This window comes from Lipotes vexillifer, unplaced genomic scaffold (genome assembly GCF_000442215.2).
Source record: "Lipotes vexillifer unplaced genomic scaffold, Lipotes_vexillifer_v1.1 scaffold641, whole genome shotgun sequence".
Lineage (NCBI taxonomy): Eukaryota > Metazoa > Chordata > Mammalia > Artiodactyla > Lipotidae > Lipotes > Lipotes vexillifer.
This window is the reverse complement of record NW_006780658.1, coordinates 1,033,786-1,049,803: the sequence shown is the minus strand read 5'-3', so window position 1 is coordinate 1,049,803 and position 16,018 is coordinate 1,033,786. Positions and strand designations below refer to the sequence as shown.

Genomic DNA, 16,018 nt, shown 5'->3' with positions numbered 1-16,018 from the left:
GCAGGAATGGGGGGTACGCCAAGACCCTCCCTGTTGAGGATGCCAAGGTCAGCCTGGGGGAGACAGCCAGCAAGGCAAGGGACACAACGAGGGGTGCAGCTCAGGGGAGACCCAGTGACCCTTTCCACAGGGTCCCAACCCTTAGAGCTATTTCTAAGGAAGGAACTGCCTGGGGGGTGCAGGTGCTCACCATCCGAGGGAAACCTGGGGCAGCCTTGGTGTTTAGCACTCAGAGGGTGTGAGAGGTGACAGCAGAAGGAGAGAAGAGAAAGGAAGGGAGACAATGGGGAGAGTGTGAAGAGCGGAGGGGAGAGGGAAGGGAGGGGAGCCGGCTGCACAGCTATAGGGAAGGTCTAATGTGTGTGGAGGGGAGATGTTCAAACTGTCATGAGAGTTAAGAATTTAATAACCAGATTAGACAAGAGTCACTGAACTGGACTAAATTCTCCGATGGGACTCAGATTCCATTATTGGGCAAGATTAAGTCTTCTCTCCCTCATCCCTCTGCAGTGAGTGGAAATGGGGTTCGGAGCTATTACAAGAGATAAAACCATTCTGTTTACACCTCACTGAGCTGAGACGCCTCCATTACACCAGCTACGCGTAAAATCCCAGACTCTCTGAGCTGCTGGACTTCAGGCACAGAGATTTTCTTTCTTTGCTGGTTCCGCCTCCTGGCACCTGCCCCTCTGTCTCTACAGACTGGAGAAGACAAAAACTAAGAGAGACCAGGGAGGTTTCTTAACTTCATTTCAGCATTCAAATTAATCACTCTAATTTTTCACACAACAACTTTCCTTTCCAGTCCTTTTTCAGTTAAGAGGACGTTATCTTAATGAGAACATTTCTAAGGAGAAGGCGACGTATGTTTGGAAACTAACATCTTGTGGAGTGAGGCTGACACACTGCTTACATAAAATGGTTTGGTCGCCTGATTCATTATTCATTTAGTAAGTGTGACACACAGCTACCTAGCAGGGGACCCAACTGGTTCAGAAGCCACGTTTGGACTTTACCTTGAGACACAGCCCTATGTGCTCGCTCAGAGGCAAGCATTTTACTGATAACCAACGTTAACGTAGATTCACAGGGGTGTGTATTAATATTCGCTTTTATCCAGCAAGATATTGCATATCTGTGTCATTTCTGTTTCAATTCCTAAATCTAGAAATGGCTTACTTCTTCAAAGTTGTACACCTCAAGGCTCTTGCCTTCAAGGTGACTTCTTTTCTAAAAGATTCCTCTTTGGGCTTTTTGTAAATGATCAGTGATCCTGGCCAAGGTCAGATATGTTTAAATTCTCCAGAAACATGCTTCTCAGAGTGTTAGCTCTGTGTGGCGTGCGTGTGTGTGTGTGTGTGTGTGTGTGTGAGAGAGAGAGAGAGAGAGAGAGAGAGAGAGAGAGAGAGAGAGAGAGAGATTATATACACCCTCACTGGTTATGCTTATAATGCACCCCTGAAGGAAAATCTGAATGGGAAAGGATCACAGAGAGCAAACAGGAGTAGTTTAAAATTGCTTCTAAAGTGATTATGATGGGCCCCTTTTCTATTTACTAATGGTTTTAGAAGGTTGTTATTTTGTTCTAGAATACAGCCTGTCTCACTTTGGATCTTATTAGTTTTCTTTTTGTTAATACTGAGGTGTATTTAGCAGTATTTTTATGTGATAGTTGTTTTTTGTGGGGGAAGGGGACTCTCATTTGGCCAAGAAAGAATAGGAAAGAAAAGGACAAGAAATTAGAAAGAAAGGGAAAAGATATTTTCCCAAAATAACTGGACAAGAGCTGGACTGGAAACAGAAAAAAGGAAGAGGGTTGAAAGGATGCGTGTGTGTGTGTGTGTGTGTGTGTGTGTGTGTGTGTGTGTGTGTAAAAGACATGGTCTGAGGTAGAAATAACCAAGTTGTTCCAAGGTGGAATAAACCAAGTTACCAAGAAGAAAAGCAGTGAAAAATGCTGGTGGAAGCTGAAGAATGTTACTCTGCCTGAAAGGGAAAAACCAAGAAATGAGGAAGTGATGCCAGTCAAATAATTCCCTACATTATCCAGTGGATGGTGCTGGGTGCCCAAAACAGCTTTGTTGCTACTTACAACAGGGAAGAAATAATATGTAACATAAATGTGAATTCAATGTGTAATTCTTATACCCCCAAATTCCAGAATAGTTCAGAGATTAATAAAGCAAGAACTGTAAAACAAAAACTTTAATGTAAAGTTTGAAATAACTTACATTTTCACCTTTGATTCCAAGAGCTGTAGATTGAGGTGATACTTTTCAATATTATTCTCCACATCCATGGCCAGCTGGTGACTACAAACAGAAATAATGCCTCAGTATAGCTGAATCCATAAAGTTATCATTTATATCAATAAAGCTGCCAATTTAGATTTAATTGAAAAAGCAAATATATATGCAATTTTGTTCATTTTATTAACAGAGTCCTAAAAGTTCCTATTGATGGATGGTGGATAAATAACCATACCATAGAAAGAAATTGTTGTTTTGCCTTTTAACATTGCTTTTCTTTTGATTTCTACCATTCAGCTCAACATTCATATCTAAGGCATGTAAAACATTTACTTTAAGCAAACAGGGAAGCAGAATATTAGACCATTTCAGGGGAGTACAAACCGTAAGTAGAGTGTTACAAATCCCATTGTATTGTCCAACTAGTAAGTTGTAGAGAGAACCTCATTCATTCCCAATGATGTCACTACCATTGAACCTTTCCTCCTTTCATTCTGTAAGTTTTCAGAGCTCCCGCTATGAGCAAAGCATCAGCCTGCCTGGAGAAAGACGGAGGACTGTGAATGTATGGTCACTGCTCCTATGAGCCTATAAGACAATCACTGGGTGCTACAATGGTCAAGGAAGACTTCATGGTGAATATGACAGTTGTGCTCGTTTTTGAAGAATGGACAGGAATTAGTAAGTTGAGATGTAAAAGGTAATACATATGAAGAAGATATTAAAACAAAGGAGTAGAATCCAAAGAAAACAAAAACACTAATTTGAAAAGACACATGCACCCCAATGTTCATAGCAGCATTATTTACCATAGCCAAGATATGGAAGCAACCTACGTGTCCACCAACAGATGAATGGATAAAGCAGTTGTGGTATATATGTATACACACACACACACACACACACACACACACACACACACACACACACAATAGACTATTACTCAGCCATAAAAAAGAATGAAATTTTGTCCTTTGCAACAACACGGTTGGACCTTGACGGTATTATGCTTAGTGAAATAAGCCAGACAGAAAAAGGCAAATACTGTATGTTATCACTTATGAGTGGAATCTAAAACCTAAACCAAATGAATGATTATATCAAAACAGAAACGGACTCACAGATATAGAGAACTAGTGGTTATCAGTGGGAAGAGGGAAGGAGAGGGGGGCAAGATAGGGGTAGAGGATTAAGAGGTACACACTACTGTGTATAAAGTAAATAAGCTACAAGAATATATTGTACAGCACAAGGAATATAGCCAATATTTTACAATAACTTTAAATGAAATATAATCTATAAAAGTTTTAAATCACTATGTTGCACACCTGAAACTAATATAATATTGTAAATCAACTATATATCAATGTAAAAAAAAACAACTTAAGTCATTGATACCAGAAATGCAACCTAGGCAGGCCCAGGCAGGACTAAACCCCACTGAGGTCACATTCTGAAGATGCAAGAAAAGGGAGAGGAGTGTAGGAAGCTATTTACCGGGCCTGCCCACTCAGGATAAGGGGACCTTGGACACAACTATCGGTTGGGTCCAGTTAAATCTGGTCTCCTTCTGCACCACCTAAAGGGTTTTGTTCACCTGTGACTTTATTGAGACAGCAAAATGACTCACTGAAAGTGACTATACGCACATTACTGGGATCTCTGATGGCAATTTGTATCCATGACCGTGAGCAGCAAACTAAACTAGCGAATATATTCTTTTATTGCAATGATGGTTTGAAGTGCCATTGTTAAATGATTATAAAAGTGACCTATGTTCTTCAGAAAAAAAAAGAGTGAGATGAAATGTTCAGGTTATTTGGGGACAATAAAGAGAAATTTTGTGGAAGAGGAAGATACAAGGAGGAGCATAAAAGGAAATGAGTTTGTACAAGCAGAAAAGTCATAGTCATTGGCCACACAATGTGTGCAAAACACTGTCGTGACATTTTACTTGTATTAGCTCATTTAATTCTCACAGTAGCCTTTATCAATCAAGAATTATTTTCCCCAGTGTAGAGCTGAGAAATCTGAAGCTCAAAGAGGTTATGTTCAACTCAGCAGAAACTGCATTAAAATTCAAGTCTCACCACTACAAAGTACCGCTTGGAGGATTTGATATCAGTCTTTTATTAAATTTCTACTGACTGGTTTTCATAGATAAAGTGTTTGACAACCCAATCCAATACACATGCATGTGGTAAGGGTGTGTGTGTGTGTGTGTGTGTGTGTTTAAAACTGAATCAAAAGTTTCAAGAAATATTATTTCACCAACTACATGTAAGGTACTCTGATATTATTTAAATATATTTCAGATTTTTTAAAAGGCCAGGGGTGACCCATCAAATCGGTTTAACAAACAGTCAGTGGATTGTGATCTACAGTTTGAAAAACGTTGCTGCAGGGAAACAAAGCATGTGAAGCAGGAAATTGTGATGAATGGGATGTTTTAGAATGGTTTGTGGTAGGTGTGAGCAAGGAGAATGAAGGAAATTATTTAGGTGGGCATTCAAATTAGCCAGGTAATGAAGACCAGGATTATAATTAGAGTAAAGGAAAGAAAAAGGTAAGAAAAAATTGTGCTAGAGACATCATTAAGATAATGAATGTATCCTCTCTTGAGAAAGGAATAATAAGTGATGGGGAAAACATGGTAGATCAGATATATTCACACATGGCCACTAGGTGGTGCCATCAGCCCAAGACAGCTTTGTGGTTGCCCAGGTGGGATGCTGAGGGGCAAGGAAAAAAACACTCTTGCCTGGTCTCTGCTGTTAGTATTCAGGTTTACCATTATTAATTTAACCTTATTCACTCATTTACAGATATATTAAAGGTCTCCTCTATGCCAGGAATGATTCAAAACATGGGGGACACAGTGATGAAAACACTAGACATGTTTCCTGTTCTGATGTTCCTACAATCTAGGAGAAGATGTATATTGAATGAGCAACTAAAAATGTGATGGATGTTATTAAAGGGGAAACACGGAGAGACCTAATCCAGTGTCGGTAGGCTGGAAAGTCTCATTTTTATAATTCTATGGTCTTGTGGGAACAACAGCCTTATAAAAAGGATATTTTAAAATACTGTAAGTTAAACCCCTTACAAACAAACTAGAAAATGGGGCAACAGAGATATATGTGAGGTGCTGTGGGGCCTGTTGATATATGCAGCAACCAAAGACAAGGCTCGAGTCTTCACAAAAAGAAATTTTAAAATAGTGTTAGCAATTTTGTTACTATGGGGTTATAATTCATACATCCTCAACAAGCTATACACTACAAATACCAGTAGGTTTAAATTAGATAGCTTTAGCTCATTCTGTCAATAATTGCTTGTGGGTCATAAAGCAATTATACATCAGAAGAATGTGTGATTTGCAATCATGCATTTCCTACTCTGGTACCCGGCCTGATTCAACATTTACAAAAAATATTGATAGCAGTCAGCCTAAGGTCTTAAGTTAATAAATGATTCTCAAAAACAATAGAGTTATAAGCAGCCTCCTAATTAATGGTCTTAGTAATTGCTCTTCTCTGTTTATGGGTACATGCCAAGCTTCGCTGAGAGAGAGAGAGAGAGACAGACAGACAGACAGAGACAAATGCATCCAGCTGGCCCTGCAGATGATGTCAGGTAGAATGGAGTTGCAGCTCCCCCTCCCTTCCCACCAACTGTCTACCACAAAACCCCGTTGAGCATTCAGAATAAATGTAACATTCCAAGAGGGAATAACCGATCAACTGCTATGACACCACTATCACTTAACTTATGGTCATTTCAAGTAGCTGAGATGATTTACATTAACACCTAAGTCAGCTACAGCTATAATCAAATGCCTAATCTGCTCACTCAGAATACACCAATTTTTCAATCAAATTTGACAGCTTTCAAGGACACAGCCTTGCCCTGAAGCAGACCAGGAAAATCTTCAGAATTCCAGGCAAATGGGTAGAATTCTTAGGGCTGGTAGCCACAGTTAGGACAAGCATGAAAGGGAAGCTTGCCCCAGAGGCCTGGGTGTTTTGAAGGAAGACTCTGAATCCCATCCCTGGAATTCCTCAATCATGACTGGGAAAATTAAGCATACAAAGCAGACTGGCCATTTCCAGAAGCTTTCAGCTTTCTCAGGCTTCTAGATAATGAGAGGGAAAGAACAGAGGAAGGGGGAGGGGACCATTAATCTTCACATATCTTCCTGAGAGCATAGAGCTGGGAAAGATAACATGTTGGTGTTGGCAAGAGGTTTAATATAGAGTTGTGGTCAATTAGCAGGAAAAAAAACTTCTGGAGTTCACTTCTCAAATTAAAATCGATAATGAAAAAACAGCATAACCAGATTTAATAAATAACTGAGCTGAGCTGAACATCACAGAGAAAGTGTGTCCTCAGAGAATTAAGTTCAAAGAGATTACTGAATAACTAAAAACAAATCTAAAATGCATGTAGACCACTGGCTCTCAACCCCAGATCCTCATTAGAATCACACAAAGGAAGCTTTTAAGAAATACTGATTCTAGGATCTCACCCCCAGAGATTCATATTTGATTTGTCTGGGGTGGGGCTTATGCATTTTTATTAAACTTCCTGGTGATTCAAAGTGTAGCCAGAGTGAAGAACCACTGATCTAACATCATTACAACACTAATCTCCACAGAAGAAAAATCTTCCTAGTTTCGGCCAAAATATCTTCAGTTATTATTGTTTACAAATAACTAGTGATGGTGGTGATGAGGGGGCAGGATAATCAAACAATTTTATTCTTATTTATTCATAAGAATGAATACGAATACCCTGGCATAACAAGAGTAAATTAGATCCATAGATAAGCCAGAAACTACACTTGATCAAATGAACTGTTCTTCAAGTAGTAACACGGCCAATGCTTAGAATCATGGAGATGGGATGAACCTGAGAGGCCTTCTGGTTCAAACAGCCCCCAAGGGAAGGAGCCAGTATTGAAGGCACCATTCTATTGATACAGAGCAGGACCCTGTGGGGCTCCTGGGCACAAAAGCCTTTCTGGGTCCCCCATTTCTTGATTACAGGAAATAGTCTCCAGGACCTTCCCCAAGTTCCAACCAGCAGGTTCCAACAGTTGCTAATTAGGGAAGGGAGGGGATGCGGAGACTAAGGAGGAAGAGTCAAGAAATGGTAGTGCAGCCTTAGGGCAGGGTCCTCGTTCCCCATCAAGGGATACACATAACAATATCTCTCTGATACTGAAACCCCACCAGGTGGGAGAAGTTAACAGTATGCTGCCCACAAGCCCATACGTAGACCCAAGACCTTCTGGTTGGAACCAGAAGGTTGATGATGCTGACTCCCACTTACCTCACCACCAACCAATCAGAAGAAAGTCCACAAGCTGATCACACCCTCTCTGAACCATCACTGTAAAACTTCTCACTACCAACTCCAGGTTGGGACACAGTTTTGAGGGCGTTAGCCCACTGTGTCCCCCTTTGCCTGGCAAAGCAATACAGCTATTCTTTTCTACTTCACCCAAAACTTTGTCTCTGAGAACTAATTTGGTGTCAGGGTACAGAGCCAGATTCGGCATCACTATCATGTGTGTCACATTTCATGCACTCAGTAAGACTGTCAAGCCAGTATGGTTAGCTTCATTTTTAAAGATGGGGAAATGGGCTCAGGGTGGTTAAGTAATTTGTCCAGACTCACAAAGCCAGGCAAAAGCAGAGAGAGCAATCAAATCCAGGCTTTTCCATTTTCAGGAATGTCTTCAACAGCATCTCAGGTGTATGGTCATGTACACTCTTCTTAGGCACTTCCAGTGTCTATCAGCTCACTGCCTGTTGGGCAGGCTGAATCTTTGCTAAATTCATTATTTTCTCTGAGTCATAAAGCTGTTTCTCCATAACAAGAGAAACATAGGAGAAACGTTCTGTTTCTCTGGAACAAGAAGAGCAATGTAGCCCCTCTTTTATAGGAAAATTCCTTCAAATGTTTAAGAATAGCTCTATGTTCCCTCTAAGATTTCTTTTCTTCAAGCTACACATCATCAGCTCTTTGTAGTAGTTTCACGCGGTTCCAGAACACTCAGTTTTAACCCTCTGGTGCTCTTGGGGATGTCAATGTGATTTCTAAATGTGGTGCCCAGAGTCAAATGTGGTGACATTCACATGGACTTGACCATGGGACTTAGCGGTTACAAGCAGGGGCTCTGGTGGCATTGAACCTGAGTTTCATTCTCCTTCTCACCACTCTTGGCTGAGTGCACTTAGACAAGTGCTGAAAGCACTCTGAGCCTCTTTCCTCATCAGTAAAATGGAAATAATAATGCCTATATCAAAAGGCCATAATCAGAATTCACTGAGGAAACATCTGTAAACATTCACTAGTACAGAGTAATGATAGCTCATTTTTTAATGATAGCTCATTTTTTCTTCTTTTAACTTGACAATGTATACCTGTTAATCAAACTAATATTGTGGCAATATCTTTAGAAGCCATACAAAATCATAGTCTCATGTTAATGTCAGAAAAAACCTCTAAGCATTCACCCACATGGAAATCAGAATATGTCTTTCACATGCTCTAATTGTACAATTTTCCTACAAACCTAAATGGAAGACTTTTTCATCTCTGTTCGGTTTCATCTCTTTCTTTCTTGCTTTTAATTCCAGCTCAGTTTTGTTCCATTCTGCAGTATTATTTTGAACGTTCATTCTATTAGTCTTAGTGTTACCCTTGTGTTTTTACAAATTTTATGACTGCCTTCTATACACATCACTGATTAAAAGCCAAAGACAGGGCAGGGTTAAGTTTCAAGCCCTCAGACATACCATCAGAGACATCTCCAGGCATCATATTACTCTGTTAATCAGTACAGCTTGTGTATTGTAGCTCAACTAGCCATAAATCTATTTAACTATATCTCAAATGTGCCACATTTCTAGGTCCTAACAAAAATGATATCCTAAGATTAATTTACTTATTTATTGTTGCCTTGTCGAATAGCTTTCTTTAATGCAAGCTTTTCAACTTTAATTTCCTTTAGTATTTTTACTTACTTTTCAAGTAAATATTTTCCATCATTAACTTGTTTTAAAGGATTCTGCAATCTTTTTAATTCTTCCTGTGAAAAAGAAAAGAAGTGTCTTACAAATTGACTCCATGTACTTATAGGTAATAATATTTCAGGACAATTGTTAACAAAATTGAGATAATCACCATGAGGAGTTCTGGACCTTGCAATAGATGAGAGCTTAAACATACAATTTGATTCTTGATCAAATTAAAATACAAAACTCCTACTCAAATTTTGTGACTTTTTTTTTTTTTAACCACTAAAGATCATGCTTCCTGTTATTTTTCCGGAGTGGCAATATGTTTATATGGATCCACCCATACTCTTCCCAGATTTACTCTTGTCAACAGTATTATGTTTGCTGGTTGCTGGGTGAGGAGTTCTAAGGAACATGTGCTGGGTTTGTCCATTTAGCAAACAACCCACTTGTCTCTTGGTAACTCTTGGTACCCTCAGCCCCAGTGCCCAGACACACACATACACACAAACACGTGCACACACTCCTTCCCTGAATTTCAGGCATCCATATTCTCTGTAATCCCATTCCCTCAGACACAGTGATTGGTTCAGGAATGTGACGGAAGTCGGCCCAGGTTCCTGGTGAGACTGCCTGTCTCCAGTCTTGTTGCCAGTCACAGCAGGATTTAAGGAAGGCCCACAGAGGTCTGGATCTGGGAAGACCACCATTCCTTGAGATCACCCTGCTCTCCTTGTTGCCACCAACTGCTGAAGTGCCAAGAGGAAGCCCCGATTAGCACTAATTACTCATTTGTCCCTAAAAGACCATCAAGACTAGTCTCAACATGTTTCTAACCCACCAGACATCCAAGTCTCTGAGGTTACCCATTTTCTTTAACTTCATACTACACCGTATAACCTCGAATTTGACCGGTCCCCCACCTCTCCCCGGTCCCTCCAATCTTTCCACTGGGCCCTTTGGAACTCACAGTCTGTCATCAGCAAAATCCTCTATCTCCTCAGTTTCTTTGAACATTCCCTTAATTGTCTTATTCTATCTGAACCCTTGCTCTTCCGGGGACAGCTAAGTTTTTGTTAGAGCAAGAAGATCAAAGAACTGTTTAGAAAAGACTTTTAGGATATAGAGGAGTCTGCTGACGACAAACTAGGCCAATCCCTGAGCACCCTGTCTCCCCTGCAGTCCTCTTTAGAGGTGGCCGTTTCTTCCCCACGTGCTACACGTGACACACTCTGGAGGAGGGGTGGGGCCCTTCTTGTCCCTCTCTGCTGCTCCCAGATCCTATTCACTCCTATAAAACCTCAGCTCCTCTGGAAACATGCCAGCAGCCTGTCCCAGGCCTCAGTCTTCTCTTGCCGTCGATCCTCACTCCTCAGGAGGTCTTATCCAGTCCACAGCTTTAAATTTATATTTGCACCTGACCTCTCCTCTAAACTCCATTCTTACACACCCACCACTTGGGAGCTATGTGTGCACGTCTGACAGGCATCTCACATTCAAACCAAAGTCTTGATTGCCCTGTCTAGACGCTCCCACTCCAATCTCCTGCTTCACCCCTTCTTCCTCATTTTAACGAATGACCATTCACCTCGTCATTTAACAAAATTACTATTCACCTAGATATACAGTGATATGAGTCCTGAAACCTAGAAGTCAGCCTCCACTCCGCCCTTCTCTCACAATCCACAGTCAATCAATCAGCTAATCATGTTGGTCCCAACTTCAGAATATATCTGGAAATTGACCAGTACTTCTCAGTCTGGGCTAAGGCAACTGTGACAGTCCCCCGTCTCCCTGTTTTCCCTATTAGTCCACTGCAGTCACTTCTCCTTACATCAGCCAGCATGATCACTGAGTACTTGAGTTTGCTTTTTCAAGTGAGTGAAATGCACACATCATAAGTGTACAGTACCATGAGTTTTGACAAGTGCACACACTGGTAGAATTACCACCCAAAACAAAATACAGAACATTTATTTCACTCCAGAAAAGAAGCTTCTCTGTGTCCCTCTCCCAAAGGCACTCCTGTTCTGATTTTATCACCATAGATTAATGTTGCCTGTACTAGAATTTCACATAAATTTGTCTATTCTTTTGTATCTGGCTTAATTCCCTCAGCATTGTATCTTGACATTAGTTACTCAACCAATGTCAATTGCTTAAACTTCATTTCAATATTTGGAGAAGAATTTTGTTTCCTTCCTCTGAATTTTAGAGCATGAGGATTTTGAAGTGTGAGGAACCCTGAAGCTGCAATAGAACTATTTGCTGCTCTGAGAGGTGTTAACTGGAGAGAAAGATAACACAGCAAAGAGGATGGAAGCAAAGAAACAGAGCAGAGGAGCCAGAGCCCTAGTGACACTGTGAACCTCTGGGTCAAACTAGAGCTTGAGACCAGCATACTGATGGACTCTTCAGTTTCATGAGCCAGTAGAGTCTCTCACTGGCTATAGGCACTTTTGGTTGAGATTTCTGTTTTTTACAATTGAAAGAATCTAACTCAGAAGTGACACTGTGAGCCATAACCTAGGGCTACTATATATAGAATCCTAACTAGATGAGCTATAGAACTATAGACGTTCAGAACTAGACAGGTGTTGTCATCGTTAGATTGGTTAGTTGGTTTGGTTTTGTTTGGGCAGTGTCTTTTTAAAAGATGTTTTACTGAGAAGACTAATAGATGAAGCAGGTCATGGTCTTCAGTTCCTTATTTTATTTATCTATCTATCTATCTATTTATTTATTTATTTATGCCACACCACGTGGCTTGCAGAATCTTAGTTCCCTGACCAGGGATTGAATCCGCGCCCCCTACAGTGGAAGCAAGGACCCCTAAACACTGGACCACCAGGGAATTCCCAGTTCCTTTTTATTAAAGGCAGCTGCTTTTATATACAACACTGGGATAATATAGACCTCATATGAAGACCATTTCTGCACCTTCTGTAAAACTGCTATATAAGACACTGTACATTTTGCTACAGGCTCTCTCTTACATAAAAAGAATGAAATTTTAGGATTTCATCCTAGAGGATATTTTCCCCTTTTGATAAAATAGTGCACTTCTTTTCATCAACAATAACAACTCATAAGTCTCATAGGGGTGGTTTATTTTGCCTTGGCTGCCAGAAGCTTAAGCTAAATTAAATATTCAGTTGCCAGAACTATTCTCTCCAGGCTGTTAGTATAATTATTTCCTCCTCTTTCAATACATGATATTTAAACCTCTTTATTTAACTCTCTTACATGTGTGCTTTTCACAGTAAGTGGAAGCAAGTACTATATAGGCAGTTATATATGGTAATTGGGTATGAAGATAGAGATGATTAATAGGTGGATAGATAGATATAGATAGAGAGAGAGACAGAGAGACAGAACATCCTTTTCACTCTTACACATGGCATTTTATTTTCAAGGTAAAACTTACCCTTCAACCCTATAGACCCTGGTTCCTAAGAATAAGTCTCCACCTCTATCCTCTGTTTTTCTCCCAACCCTCCATTCCTCCCACCTAATCCTTCAGCATATCCCATCCCACCTCCAGTGACATAGCAATAAATCCAGGTCAGAGAAAAGGTCAGGCTTAAAGCCACTTTTATACAGCAAGGAAATAGGTTGGATAAGAATCCTTAGTCATTCTTGAAAACCAGAGGTGGATTTTTAGGTCGTGAACTTTTTCTTTTTACCCCCTGCATCACGATTAGGAAGGAGACAGAACTGTGCTAGTCCCGGCACCTTCTCTTGTGTGTGTGTGTGTGTGTCTGTGGTGTGTTTTTTTCTCTTCTTTTTCCCTGGGCACCTGGGGGAAGGAAGGAACAGGCTTTTGCACTTTGTGCCAGCCACTCTCTCCTCCTCTGTCCTTTCATTGCAAGGAGCTTCATTGCAAGGAGGGGGAGGGAGGGCTTCGATGCAGAGTGCTTCATCCAATTTGACTATCCACGTTCTAGGAAATCATATTAAACATAAGGTCAATGACTAACAAGAGCTTTCTGAACAGCTGCTCTGCTGACAGTTTAGAGGACTGCTTTCATCGTTTGGTTATTGAAGCTAACTATACAAAAACACTTCAATTCAATTGGCCTGTAGTTCCAAAGTGTGGCCTTCTTTTCTGGGAGATGAATAAGGAAGTTGGCTTGCTCCACAGACCTTTGCTCAGAGCTTCACTCCTTGAGAAAGTTTTATTTTAACTTACCGGTAAAAACATATACACATTGGTCTTTCCCATCACTGGTTTCTCCCACTAGCCTTCGTTGTCTCTGATTTCATATGTAAACATGTCATTTCCCTACTAGAAACGAACGTGGCTCCCCAGTGCTTTCAGATGGATTCCAGGATCTCAGCCAAGGGCCCCTTGTCTCTCGGGGGCCCACCTTATGAGCCCCGCCCCGCACACTCCCTCTCCAAGTCTGCTCTTGTGAAACTTCACCCAATCCTGAGTTCACATGCTCTCTCACTGGACACTGGGTTCCCAGCTCTTCTACTGGCCCACTCTCATTCTTCCTTCAGGAAGCCCCCCACCTTTCCCCTCCTCCACAGAGCCTTTCCTAACTCCACAGGAGGGTCTGGTACCTCACCTTTTTCCTCAGCATCCTGCGGTGATTCCTATTTTAACATTGCCTCTTGACCTGTCCCACCCCACCACTGAGCTCTTTGAGATCAGGGATAGTGATTTATTCACCTTGAGGTGTTTATTCCCCAAATGAGGCATTTAGGTGGTGCCTAATTAATATACGTTGAATAAATGAATTGAATGCATTGATCTGACTGAAATGAAAAGGAACCTTAGTGGCTTAACGGCCCACCAGGTCCCAAGATGTTGTATGTCTTCTGGTGATTTTTCTCTGCCCCTCCAGATATACTCTCTCTTTTTTTATTTTATCATTCTGTAGCTTTCTTTTTTATTTAGCATTCTACTTTTTCCAGTTTTATTGAGGTATAACTGACAATTACAAATTGTATATATTTAAGGTATATATTTGAGATATGTATACATTGTAAAATAATCACCACGATCAAGCTAATTAACATATCTGTCACCTCACATACTTACCATTTTCTTTTCTTTCTTTTTTGGGGGGACGGGGGTGGTGAGAACACCTAAGGTCCACCCTCTTGGCACATTTCAGTTTCACACTGCAGTGTTGTTAACTACAGTACCTGTTGTATATTAGGTCTCTAGAAGCTACTCATCTTGCATAACTGAAACTTGGTACCCCTTGACCAGCATCTCCCCATCTACACTCTTTACTCATCTCCACTCTCTCCTGTGCTCTGGGAGGGTCAAAATTAGACTTTATCAAGCAGGGCCCTTTGTTCTGTGGCTTAGGACAGGGTTTGAGCAGTGGGAGGCACTGGCACGCGATCAGAGGGAAGCAGAAGAGAGAAGCTGGGGTATTTATTCCCTGTGCTCCCCTCTTACTGGAGTACAGGCTGGCGTCACTGAAGGTCACAGCTCCCATGGGGTGGTGGCCTCTCTCACATGGTCGTTCTCGCCACATTCCCATAACTACTCCGTTTTCTCGCCCCCCCAAGACATTTCTTTCCCTTTCTTCCCTTCCCTTCCTTCCCCTTCTCTTTTTATACGTTTTTCATTTTTGTTTTAAAGTCTTTATTGAATTTGTTACAATATTGCTTCTGTTTTACGTTTTGGTTTTTTGCCTCCGAGGCATGTGGGATCTTAGCTCCCCGACCAGGGATTGAACCCACACCCCCTGCGTTGGAAGGCAAAGTCTTAACCACTAGACCACCAGGGAAGTCCACCTTCCCTCCTCTTGCCCTTCCAGCTATTGATAGTACCAGATGCTTCACCATCCCCTGTGGTTCTCCCTACACCCTGCCCATATCTATACAGTCACTTCATTCAACTCTTTCCATCACCCTTTTAAGTGGGTCGTCTGTCTTCTCCCTGGACTCTGCCTCAGATGCCTCAAGGATCTTACATTTTCTTTGGTTCGCCCTATCTTTTCCATTCCTTTTCTATAATCCAACAAATTAAATTAATACTATTAATTAATCACATTAACTAACAGAAGAACATGTCTGTTTGATGGTTGACCCCTATCAGAGAAGTTGTCCCAACTCAAGGGCCTAACTCAATTTTCTGGCTCAGTTTGATTCACCAGATAAGGGTACACTTTCTACCATGCTCATTTTAACTTCTGTCTTTTTGACATGTGGGCTAAGCCCCTCTGCAAGGTGCAAGTTGAACTGTTCACGTACAACCCAGACATAGAGCATTCCATATTCTTTAATCTCATTTCTCCAAATGAAATCTGTGTTATGAGTGGCTGTGAAATGTAGGCTGTACTATTGTGGGAATAACTGATCGCCTACTTGCCAAACAAAGCCCGTGCTTCCCACAGTCATCAGAGTTGTTCTGCAATCATCACTTAGGTGTGAACTGTTAGACTGGATGGTGGATTCTGGATTTTGTCCTTTTGTGTCTGGCTTCCCCATCCCACCTTAATCCTGCAGGGCTTTCTCCTGTCACAAACAGGAGAATACACCTAAGAGGCTAGACAAGCTCATCTCTGTGGCCACTTGGTCAGCCCCTTAACCTGACCAATAATAAAACGCTCTTCTCTTTTTCTTCTGTCCCTGACACTTTTACTGTCTAAACAAGCAGGGTATATTCTTTGGACAAGTTTAAAAGCAGAAATCCACTCAAAATTGCCTTTTCTCTAAACTGTACTTGTGTCTCAGTGGCAACCTTTTTTTTTTTTTTTTTTTTTTTTTTTT

General features: G+C 41.1%; 1 protein-coding gene across 2 annotated transcripts in view; it reads right to left on the bottom strand.

Annotated features, from left to right (window-relative positions):
- Positions 1-16,018, bottom strand: part of SCHIP1 (schwannomin interacting protein 1) — a 785,715-nt gene that overhangs the window by 602,918 nt on the left and 166,779 nt on the right. Inside the window, exons 2-3 of one of the 2 annotated variants that reach the window (XM_007454123.1) lie at positions 9,287-9,351; positions 2,232-2,312 (exon numbers count right to left, since the gene is read on the bottom strand). In XM_007454123.1, coding sequence (XP_007454185.1) covers positions 2,232-2,312; positions 9,287-9,351 — 146 coding nt within the window. The remainder of the gene's footprint in view (positions 1-2,231; positions 2,313-9,286; positions 9,352-16,018) is intronic. The other variant, XM_007454124.1, reaches the window with a different exon arrangement.